The 12006-nt window shown below is 34.6% G+C and overlaps 1 protein-coding gene across 5 annotated transcripts; it reads right to left on the bottom strand.

Annotated features, from left to right (window-relative positions):
* Positions 1 to 1637: 1637 nt before the first annotated feature.
* LOC132052349 (transcription factor BIM1-like) lies at positions 1638 to 7569 on the bottom strand. 5 transcript variants are annotated; one of them, XM_059443846.1, is made up of 12 exons: positions 6939 to 7565; positions 6839 to 6892; positions 6666 to 6737; positions 4591 to 4938; positions 4222 to 4333; positions 4005 to 4132; positions 3813 to 3921; positions 3394 to 3463; positions 3223 to 3315; positions 2280 to 2722; positions 1951 to 2080; positions 1639 to 1851 (listed from the first exon to the last, which is right to left on the bottom strand). In XM_059443846.1, exons 2-12 carry the CDS (start codon positions 6873 to 6875, stop codon positions 1750 to 1752), a joined length of 1644 nt encoding a protein of 547 aa, XP_059299829.1. In that variant the 5' UTR covers positions 6876 to 6892; positions 6939 to 7565; the 3' UTR covers positions 1639 to 1749. The 5 variants fall into 5 exon arrangements, with proteins under 5 accessions (XP_059299831.1, XP_059299829.1, XP_059299828.1 ...); XM_059443845.1 differs by having other exon boundaries at positions 1640 to 1851; positions 6839 to 7202; positions 7307 to 7564; XM_059443848.1 differs by having other exon boundaries at positions 1638 to 1851; positions 3813 to 3909; positions 6839 to 7567.
* Between the last annotated feature and the right edge of the window lie 4437 nt (positions 7570 to 12006).

Raw genomic sequence — 12006 nt, 5'->3', positions numbered from 1 at the left:
GGCAAAACAAGTTGGGTTTATAGCTTGGACTAAGAAAAAATTGGGCTTTCTTGAATTGGGCCGACAAGAGCAAGTAAAATCTGGCAAACAGAAAAACATTGGGGTCATTTGCACTTTTGTGTTCCTATTTTGAGCTGGTCTTTAATTTTTGGCCCTCAAATCGGTGGTCTTTAATTTTGTCCCTACTTCTCGTTGAATGAAAATTTGTGGGTCAAAGTATCCTTATTTTTCGGTCTATGAAACCCGAGATTTGAGTTCGAACCCCAGCAGAGGCAAAAAAAAAAAAAAAAAAAATCCGCAAGGCATACTGCAGAAACTATGCCTAGTTTTGTAGTATAATTTAATTTCTACAAAACTATGCCGTACAAGGCATACTTTACATAGAAACTATGCTACAGAACTATGCCTTAAGGCATAACTTTTGCCCGAATAGGAATAATTTGCTATGAAATCTTGCCTTGCGAAATTTTTTTATACTCTGCTGGGGTTCGAACCGAGAATCTCGAGGGTATTTTCGGCCACTTAGAGTGCCGAAGGGAAAAAAATTAAAGACCACCCCTGAAATAGGACATTTTTGCGAAGGCCCTTGTGCCTAAAAAACTTATGCCCCCAGGCATAAGTTCAAATTTGAAGGGAAAGATATAAAAACCAGCCCATTTGAAGGGAAACCGTGCAATTTCTTCAAATGATTGAGGAGAAAATTGCATAGTCTTTAGGGCAACTTAAACATTTGGCCGGTCGACCAAAAATAATTACATTCACTAGCCAAATATATATAAGAAAAACATATTATCATGTATGACAAAAGTATATTTTATGTATATTATACATTAATATTCAAAAATATATATTTACTGGCTATTATTTTGGTGGACAACTGTTTATGTCAATTTCTCAATTCTTTAACCATGCATGATAAGTGTTAAATGCGTAAATATAAGAAAGATCTTACGTATTCATTGGTTCTATGTAAACACGGGATATCTGTAAATTTGTTCATTGCTTTCTCACATACGAAACCAGTAGCTATTGTTCCAAAATCCCACTACAATACGTTGCTCTAAATTCTAACCTAACATGATACTACACTACTTGCCCAGCAACTCACCTAAGACAAGACCTGTAACCTATAACAAAGACCTAAAGGCACATCAACTCTGTTACTTTTTCATGATTTGCGAGAACAAGATTTTAGTATATGTTGAGCAGATTGGCCAAAAGAAAATTCTACATACTGTGCTTCTGAGCAACCTGTCACACCCCTTTCTCTGGAGCAAGTTAATAACTATAAAAATAGAAGATAAAAAAAAAATAAAAAATGATTGCATTGAATCAAATACTAAGTTACATTAAAGTTTCCTAATCACGTTATATAAAGATACTCTAGAAAGATGTCCCAGAAACTTCAGATAGAATGAATGGATGCCTTATATTAAAAAGCGGCTTCTCAACATGAGCATGGAAGCCTCAAATAATGATACATAATTTCTTGATAATTCACTACAAGTAATAAATCTCAAACTCTAGTGGGAACAATCCTGGGCAGCCAAACAATCGAAAAGGAAAAGGGGCGGAAAAGAAAAAGAATTACATTTACAGTGGCCTGCGATCTGATTAGAGGAGATTTTCCGATTAGGGGAGATTTTCTATGCCAGGTGTAGACATGAATATCCCTTCAGAATTAGAAGGGGAAGGAAAAACTTTAAACTGTATCATTTGCAAAAGAATGCTTGAGTGTTAAATTTGCTTTTAACTTGTTTTGAGCCGTTTGAAGGCATGGACAGACTCCTCCCTTGTGCTTGTATCTACGAACTGTGGAGTTGGTTGATTGCTTGTGGAAATGTTGTCACCCTGGGAATTGTGTCAAAGTTAAGGTTGTTACTTCTGTGGCTTGATTATAGAATTAAGAAGTAATCGAAAATTATTGAACCTAAAAGGAGTGTACGATACCTTAAAATTGGACGTTGAAACATTTAATCTATCACTTGCTCTTTTCCCAAGATCAATTTGCACTGACATATCGGCTTGTGACAAATCTACACCAGAATTCTGCAATGCTTGTTTCAATGTGTTCAACAACCTGCCAACGCCAACATATACTTAACTCAAGTCTCTACTAAAGTAAGTATATCCAGGGAAAGCACAAGCAATACGATACTCAGAAGATGATGAAAATGTTTTGATTAGAGTGCAGAATTATGTGTAGTTAAGGAATTAAGAAAAGAACAAAATCATCAATGATGCATGAGCTAGAACAACACAGACCAGAGAATTCTAACCTTTGAGAATAGGCACTGGAGATGCTGATTGTACCACTTTCTATAGACACCTCTTGACCTTTTGGCTTGTCATTTGTAACAGCATAATTAGTCATATTCGGTCTGCTTAGTGAAAATTGAGACTGAGACTTCAATTCCAACATGCCAGCATCAGGTGCCAGTATTGACTGTAGCGATGCTATGCTAGTATTTCCACAAAATGGAAACGTGCTTGGCCGCATACAATGTGTTGCTGCCTTGTTTGTTAATTCGGGTAGCAGGCTGCTTTCTTTCACATTTGGAGTTCTGATTGGCTCCAGTTTCTGTACATTGGCAGGCCCTGTAGCAGAGATTCCAATTTTGTTCTCGTCAAACTTTGCAGCATGTATAAGTGCAGGACTAGATGCACTGTTTGTGCCTTGGGAATGATCAATGAAACCTTGAGCCAATCTATGGAACTTATTCTGCTTTCATGAAATAAGAAGAATCACTGATTGCGTTGATGAATGCACTAAGAAATAGGCATCTTACATGGATTTGATGCTATCTACAGTGTGAAACAAAATGTATCCTGTCCTTTTGATTGTATACGTTATCACTGTATATACAGTATGTAATTAGAGTTCCACCAGTTAACCACCGTATTTCAAAGCCAAATCCCACTGATACCTTATTTACTTCGAAAGCTAGATAGATGGTTTTGCACATACACAAGCCAGGTAAGATTCCAAATACATCTAGATCTCCAATCATCTAGCATGTGCTAACTACAACAACATATCTCCTACTTACCAGTTGTTGACCAACTCTTCCATCTTAGTATACACTAGTATTAAAATAAATATTGAGCCGCTCATCCTAACTATTGTGAAGATCCAAGCCCAATGACGTTTCAAAACAAGGATAGTTAAGACTAAAGACCTAAAGAAAGTAGGCAAAACAATGAGAAAGACCAAGGATTTACCCATGGTAATGTTGAAGGTTTATTCTCCATGCCTTGATATGATCCCTCATACTTGTGCACTTTTTCTTGCAGGAATTGAATATATTCAATAACCTACAGAAGAAATTTTACTTATTCGGTATACAGTTTTTATGATAAACAGAGTACTTAACCTTATACGACATCAAGTACCTCAAGCAAGAATGATGCTTTATCTCTCTTCTGGTCACTGTGAGGGATGATCTCTCTCAACTTCAGAAATCTGATATAAGAAGTTTCAAAGGTATTAGTTCAATTTTCATTGACAAGTCATTTCGACCGTGCATAAGTTTCATAAAATATTGACAGAATTGAGCGATGGTAACATAAAACCTAGTATGGGTTCAGTATAGGAATTAAAACTGTCAAATTAACACATGACATCTAGGCAGAGGGAGCTTCTTGATGTGCTTCAAATAAGAGCCCAGTAAAAACAGAATGAAGAGGTGCTAGTCAATGCATAAATACTCGGATCATACCAACATTCCCCTTCCCCCAAAAAATGGTCAATACATCAAAAACTTTCTTTTCTTTTCTTTTCTCAAAACTATAAATTATGTTTGTAAACATGCCTGTCATTGATCTTGCTTCTTCTTCTTTGCTCTGTTGCTGAGTGCTTCGAGCGTGGAGTATTTGGCTTCTGATCACTGCTTCTTCCATCGACTTTCACTGATAAATTGCCTGTACAAGTAGTTATGTTTCTGTTAAAGATGGCAAATTCAGTGTACTGAGAGAAGCAATTATCAGACTTATGCAAGACAAACCTCTGGAAGGTGAAGGTGACTCTTTCTTAACAACAAATTCTTCTTCTTCGTCATAATCTTCTTCCTGTGCATTCTTAGCCGATGTTAGCATATGCATGAAACTCTGGTTCTCCATAGCTGATGGTTGCCTGCAAAGTAATTTGAGGAGTTAGAATTATAAGCACAGAATATCAAGACATGTGAGAAGCATTCTTATGAATGGAGGCAAGTCACTGACTGAGGAGATGAGAGCGAGCTCAAGGTAGCGGTGTTATGATTATGATTTGAAGACAACTGTGATTGCCGTTCCAATGAGGTCGTGAGTTCCCCTGCTCCAATATTCACACCTGCTATTGCGAAGCACATAACAATTGTTAACTGGCGCTGAATTCTTCAAGCTTAACTCCACGGACAATACTATAGTGATCTTAATCGAATCAAAGAATGAAAAAGAGAGGTCATTTAAAGTTTTCTTTCAGAAATGGTTGTTACCAGGAGACTCTTATCGCAAGACTATATATGTATCGGGAAGATGACTGCCATTTTCACAAAATTCAACTTTCAAGAAAGACACGGAGTATGTAGAAACCAAGAAATGAAAATGTACCTCTAACAACATGTCTATCTCCAGTGAAATTCTCCTTCCCTGTCTTTCCCTTTTTTATGGCAGATTCATTCCATAGTGTGAAACCACTGCCCGAGTAAGAACTGCAGTTTGAGTTTCTATCGTCTCTATCAGTACTACTAGCCTGTGTAACAGCAAATGTATCTGCTTCTGGCTTTGGAACCCTTTGCTGCAAATAAGAAATGCTATAGGTGCCAATGCCACCAGGAAGAATGTGTTCTGCTGAAGGAGGCTTTTCTATAGCTACCTCAACTTTATTTTCTTCTTTCCCAACTGTCTTCCTTGCTTGTTCCAGAGGTTGCAAGAAATCATGAGTTTTTAGGTAGCCACCTGCAACAGCCATGTCGAAATGAGAATCAAATAAGGCATTTAAAGACATTATTATCCATGTAAAAATCATGCACAATGATGAAAAATAACTTGTCCTCCTCCTTGTGCAGGCAAATCAAAAGGGAAGTAAATATTTCCTGTTTCCTATTGGTCTGGTCTTTCTGATCCCAGTATACGTCATGCATTAATGCTTCAATTTGAACAACAGATACACTCCTTCAATTAATGTCACAAAAGACGAGAAAAATAAAAGGTGCCAAACGATTGAAAGAAAATAGGTACTCCCCTAAAAAGAGTAGAGTAGCAATGAACAAATTTACCTGTTGATCCATAATTTTATTTTTCTCGTTTTCACTCACTACTTAAGAAAACTAAATTTTTCCAGTTCTATTATAATATTGCTCCAATTTAAATCATAAAAAATCAATATCTGAATGTATAATTAATTGAAGCAAGTAATATGGAATAAAACTTTATAATAATTGTATGGAAAATGACTTGTGCTTATGAGTGAGGGAATTCATTTTTTCCCTTTAGTAACTAAACATCAGAAAGGAATTCCTCAAACACATCAAAATGGAATGCCCCAAACACAGCCTAAAGTAATAAACAATTCTCTCCTGGTTTGGTCTTTACCTGATACAATTCTTCTATCTAAAGCCTCAACTTCCAACCTTTGTTCATCGAAAAAAAACAGAAAGTAAAAACCTATCCATTCATCGTTCAATGATATTACCTTATTCCGCAAAAGTCATTGTCAACCTATCACAGTCAAGGCCCACCCAAGTCCACACATGCAACAAATCAGCGTTATGGTCACGGGTGTATTAAATTGCCACACTCGTGAGTGATTTCAGATAATTTCCCTCTTCTATGCCCACCGCAATTTATATCACAAATCACATTTATCTAAAGTTCCAAAACTCCTTTCATTTACTAAATTTAACCCCATATAATTTTTGAGAAAAGGTTCAAATATATACACTCATAAGTTTGCTCGAAACCAAAAATAGGAGAAAATATGTAAAAATATCTTATTTTCAAGATTTCAAATATCATATTTTAAGGAGGTTTACCGATATGTTTGAATGACCTGATGGTCTAAATAATTATTTACTACGGTGTCTAAAATTTTAAACTCGCCATAAATGCAGAATACAAATGTGAGTTGTAGACGAGATAAATCTAACTCCCTCAATCCCATTTAAAATGTCATTTTAGCAACAACAAAAAAAAAAAATTATAATCCAAATAATTGTTGCTTTAGGAATTCAAAACAAAATTAGTATTGGTTTCCAATTATACGCTTATATTAAAGTCTTCTTATTAGTGCTCAATTTTCAATAAACATTAAGGTAACTTAGTAAACTATACATAGTGTTTATTAATGTTTTTGTTAATGAGCGCAAAAAAAACTACGGGTAAAGTGGACGGAGGGAGTATAAATTTTAAACAACAAGTTATAGTACTATTTGTCAAAAACTGAATCCTTCTTTTGAATAGTATAGCAGAATTGCGTAAATGTGTTTGGAAAACGAAGTTATATCTTAAAGATAGAGTCGCAACAAACACATGCACACCAAATAGAATTACTAAAAGACGAACTTCCAATCAGAATATGATTTCGAAAAGAATAACCAATGTTATAAAAAAGAAAAAAAGAAAAAAAGAAAAAAAACAGACTTTTCAAATGGAAAAGAAAAATCCTTGCATGTACGGAGATTTACCTTGCGAAGGTCTTGGATCTTGTTCAATAGGTGAAGAATACAGTGAAAGAAAATCATGCGTCCTTTTCCCCCCTGCCAAATAAAAATATACATGGAAATCTAAATTCAGATTATCTATTCAAAATTCAATTTATTTATTTTTTTGGTACAAACCAAAGAACCTTAAATATTACCTTCTGTTGCAAAAGGCCTGGATTGAGGCAGCTCCATTGAAACCAGAATTCAGTGTTTGAGAAACAACAAGGACTAAATTGCACTCTGTACAGCAGAATTCAACTGAATTCCCAAAAGTTTGGTAATTCAACTTTTTTAAACCCAAACCTCTTCTAGTTTCAAACAGATCGGCCTCCAACAGGGGATCAGATCTTCAGAGGCACATTCTTGAAAGTTGCTCTTGTTTCCCGAGAATAATTCGGCATATAACAATAACTACGTCTCAATCTCAAACTAGTAAGGTTGGTCCTAACAATCCTCGATATATATATATTCTGTACGTGTTTCCGGAAACAGGATGCTTCAGGGTCTATTCCACCAAATCTGCGAATCAAAATTCAACTGAATTATGAAAGAGAGAACATAATTTTTTAATGGAACAACGAAAAATGAAGATCCAGAAGGAAAAAAAAAAAGTGGGAAGATACGTGCTTCTAATGTGAATTGGTGATGGACAATGCAAAATTCTGGTTTAGATTCCTAGGAAAATAATGAAAACAGAACTACTCAATTCCCTAAGCGTAATGATGGTTGATCAAAACAGTGATTTTTGTTTGAGGGATTAATGGTAGGGCCTTGTCTTGATTAACGCACACGATGAATAACACCCGCCTCGATTGCTTCCTTAAATATGAAAAGAAGTAAAAAGAAAATGGGTCTCTCTCTCTCTCTCTGTTTCTCTTTGGTGAGAGATGTTTTAAAGGTCACGTTCGTTCTCCTTTGGCTGTTACGTGCTAACTCCGTTAGGAATTAACGTTGTTTATGTCACGTCAGGATAGAGTAGTATGGAATTTCTTATATGAACTTTTTTTTATTTTTTATGTTCAGATGCTTAATTATAATATATTGTATTTCGTGTGTTCAAATGAAATTTACTTCAATGGACTGTCGACGTTTTCTACTAATTTTTTTTATGCATATAGTACTGGGGCCAACTTGTCTTAGTATTTCTATCTTAAATGAATCTGAATTTAAAATGTTAATCCGATTTATATAGTATTATGTTATTACTGAAAAAAAATATTATAAGTAATTGAAGAAATTACTTTAATCGAGAAATATCAATTGAGAATTTAAATAATCTAATTATTAAGAGTGATTTATTGTGACTTTGTGAGTAATGCATCTGTGATAGCATGTCACGTGGCCTCGACACGCGCAATCCACATTACATGAGTAAAGAGTTGGCATTGACCCCACACAACTAAATAGATTTAAGCACTTAATGACTATGATTAGTGCACAGATCCCAACCTGTTATCCTGTAATAGTACTATTTTCTCCGTTCCATATTAATTGACCGCTTTTTTTTACACGCTTTTTAAAAAATCACAAATAAAAATATATTTTTACTATATTACTCTTATTTATCTCAAATAAATTACACTCTGATTAATATTAGTTACTTTAAAAAATAATTAATGTTAAAGATCAAATAGGAAAAAATTAACTAATTGTATCTTGATTTTGTAAATGGATAAATATTTTGACACAAATGTTTTTAGCAATGTAACCAACTAATATGTGATGGAGGGAGTACTACTACTTATTTAAAATTGTGTGTATCCAAATTAGAGAGGAAAAAAGGTTTCACGCAGTGCAGCTAAAGAGGATTAGGGGTGGTCACAAAAAATTACTCCATCCATCCCAATTTTACGTGATGTATTTGACTGCACATGAAATTTAAGAAATAAATTAATACTCTTTGAAATTTGTGTCTTGTGTGGTTATAAGTTATATTATTAAGTTATAAGTTAGATTATTAAGGGTAAATAGGTATTTTAATGTTTAAATTATTATTATTAAATATAGAAACGTGTCATTCTTTTTTAGAGTAACTAAAAAAGAAAGAATGTTACGTAAATGTAGAGAGAGTAAGAAGACTCAAATCAAATCGGCATGAAAACTGACATATTGGATTTCTTTTGGTGTGATGTTAAATTCAAAATAATGTAATAAAAGAACCTATTAACTATAACATAAGTCTCCAGCTTTCTATGACCATAAATATAAATTTTTACAATTTTCTATGACATAATTTCTTACCTTTTAGTTTAGTCATAATTTTTTTCTCTCTTCAAATTCGTGAAGCTCACTTGAGTTTTGCAGTCTTCTAAATTAAAGTTAATATTTAGGAATGATTTATTTCTTGTTTTAATCATCTATGTTAGATATGTTTTAAATATATTTCTACTTATTTTATATATAGAAGAGTGAGCTTCTAGAAACTCTTTTTTTTAAAACCGTATTTAATATTTATTTTATTATATTAATTTAACATATTTAAAATTAAAGATTCATGGGCTTTACGTCCAACGCTTCAAAATATATGTTTTAGGGGTTCAACTTGTAAAACATTTAGTATTGAACGTATTGTGTTTCTAGAATTTTGGATTCAATCCTAATAATTGAATTTTTATTAAATTCTTACACATGAATTTATCTCTCACGTTGAAAATACTATATTCAATGAATCCGCAACAAAATAATTATATATCCCTACCTCGCGTATTCCTCACCTCAAATCTAGTAAAACGTCTCACCTCACCCGCGCCTCTTAAAACACGGGGTAAAATTATCAAGACTGTGAACATATCTAAAGGAATGTTTGGGGCAAAAAGAAAGTCATGTGAAAACATCACTACTTCTCACTTTTTTTGTAAAAAAGGTTGAACCAAATTGAACCATCAACACCCTAGCGGTTGATGACCTCCTTAGCGGAAGAAAGCAGCGCTCTCCAACAAAAAATAAACATTCTCGCTAGAGGAGCCCCATAATATAAGTCACGTGGCTGCTAAAATTTCACTTATTTGTGAATGACATTTAACCGGAACCGGATAATGCGGGTTTTGCCTCCCCGGCGGCTATCTCCCGTTTCCTCCATATGCCCCACTCACTCACATTGTTTTTTCTTCTGTTTCTTTTGTCACGCACTCAAAGATATATATTTTTTTTAATATAAACTAGTACAAGTACTACTTATTATGTTTTAGTACTTACTATGTTTTAGTTTATATAATTGTATGTATTTGATTATGCATGAAATTAACTTAGTTACGTTACCTGTACATTATAACTGTTACGGGCTGCCTTCGTTGTGCCTTGTTACCCGTAACCCTGCGCGCCCCGAGAGGGCCAAGCGAGTGTCAGCTGTGCAGGCGACGTGTGATGACAATGGGCTTCAGAAGGAGCATCTGGCAAAGGGACTATGCCGGAGACAACGACCATCTAGATATGTTGTATTGCATATCTAAGAGTGCCAAGGGAGTTGTTATAGCCTGTATTTCGTGCGTTCGGAAATTGTGAGACCATGGTGAGAAGTTAAGGACAAGATTATTTTCAAGAGTTGTTTTAATGCACGAGTGGTTATAGATACTTAGGAATGCTGTGGATATAGAAAATTGAGAAAGGTTGAGGGCGAAAAAAAAAAAAAAGGAGGAAATTCGCAAAGTGGCATCATGGGAATAATGTGGAAAGGCTAGGGGTAAAATGGGAATTTCACAAGAGTCTAGGAAGTTCATGAAAAATTCATGTTGGCCGTGTGACATAAAAATATGTCTATATTTCATTATTTAAGGGGGGCTAGTTGTAGAATATAAAAAAATTATGGGCCAAAGCTTGCATGAGAAGCTAAAGGATCATTTTTGTCCATTTTAAGAAATTTCAAGAAAAGAGAAGAAAAATCTAGAAAAGAAAGAAGAGAGGCATGTGACCAAACTTGAGGACCTAAGCATAAATATGGATAAGTAGTGGAAGACACATGTATATATATGTGATCATCTTTTTAATTGAAGGAAAGAGGAAAGAAAGAAAGAAAGAAAATGAAGGTGAAGAGAGAGGAGGGTCACGGCCAAGGGGCATAAATTTGGCCCCTTGAAATAGTGATCAAAAAATTATTTTCTCCTAGTTTCCTACCTAATGGAAAGGTCCTTAACAACATGGAGTGGTTGTTAGAGCAAGCCAAGCATTTATTTGGATGACTTACCAATTCTAGCTAAGTGAAGAAGTTGAAGGAAAAAGGTATGTATCCAATCTTACTTCATGTGTTATGCATGGTTGTGAGTATTGTAGTGTGAAAATGGGTGAAAATCATGGAAATATAAATGTTGTATAGTAGTGGCCGTGTGTATGGTGTATGTGTGATTGAGCCGTGTGTGTGTGTGTTATTTTGCATGGAAGATTGACTTGATTTCATGTGGTGTGTTGGTTGTGGTTGCAATGTATAGAAATGGATGGAAAATTCATGAAAAATATGCATATGTGTATGTTGGCCGAATAGTGTAGTTAATGGAAAGGTGTGATAAATTGATTTTATTTAGAATGGTAATTGTTGTTATGGTAGATTCTACAATGTAAAATAAGAATTAAATGGCTTGGAGGATTGAAAGTTGGGTTAAGGTGATTGAATTTGAAAGAGGAAAATATGTTGTTGTTGTTGTTGGAATGTAGATAAATGAGTAAAAATGCATGAAGACATGTAAGGAGAGATTATGGTCGAAATAGGTGTTTTGGTAGGTTAGTGTCAATTAATGTAATTCGACATTCTAGTTGTTGTCGTTATGGATTATGTGACGTTGAATGAAGAATGGGGTTGAAGTTAATGAATATAGATGATAATGAGATGTATGGTTGTTGTTAAATTTGAAGGTTTCGGGTGAAGTAGTATGTCGATTGATTCGACGAAATATTATGCGAATTGAATTGAATTAAATTGAATTGAATTGGTTATTGAAGTATTGTTAGGATAATTGTTGGTATTGTTGATGGTTTGGCCGGGTTGAATTCCCGATTATTGTTGTTGTTGTTGTTGATTAAAGTAAGCCGAGTTGGATCCTCGGGGGTGGTATATTCATAGGGAGATCTTTAAAAATTTCGGCGACCATAAACGAAGAAACTTGCAAGGTTACGACAAGTATGTGTCAATGAATCTAATGGTTGCATCCACTTTCTTGAATGTAGACTAGCGGAACCAAGCTTGGATGAATAAGCGTAGCTAGTAAGGCGCGGCGCAGGTATGTTAAGGCTCGTCCCTTTTTCCTTCTATGGCATGAATCATACGTTGCGATTTTATAAATGCTCCTATAACGCCCTTATTTTCAAAAGTTAGAAATTATGATTTTAAAGCATG

Source organism: Lycium ferocissimum, chromosome 4, assembly GCF_029784015.1.
Source record: "Lycium ferocissimum isolate CSIRO_LF1 chromosome 4, AGI_CSIRO_Lferr_CH_V1, whole genome shotgun sequence".
Taxonomy (NCBI): domain Eukaryota; kingdom Viridiplantae; phylum Streptophyta; class Magnoliopsida; order Solanales; family Solanaceae; genus Lycium; species Lycium ferocissimum.
Note: the sequence above shows the minus strand (reverse complement) of the source record. Positions and strands in the feature narration are given on the sequence as shown.

Coding starts and splice junctions, on each gene's coding strand:
- LOC132052349 (XM_059443846.1), bottom strand. CDS start 6,875: ATGGAGCTGCCTCAATCCAGGCCTTTTGCAACAGAAG. Junction 3,316..3,393: donor AAGCATCATTCTTGCTTGAG/GTACTTGATGTC, acceptor TTTCTTCTGTAG/GTTATTGAATATATTCAATT. Junction 2,081..2,279: donor TCCAGTGCCTATTCTCAAAG/GTTAGAATTCTC, acceptor TGGCGTTGGCAG/GTTGTTGAACACATTGAAAC.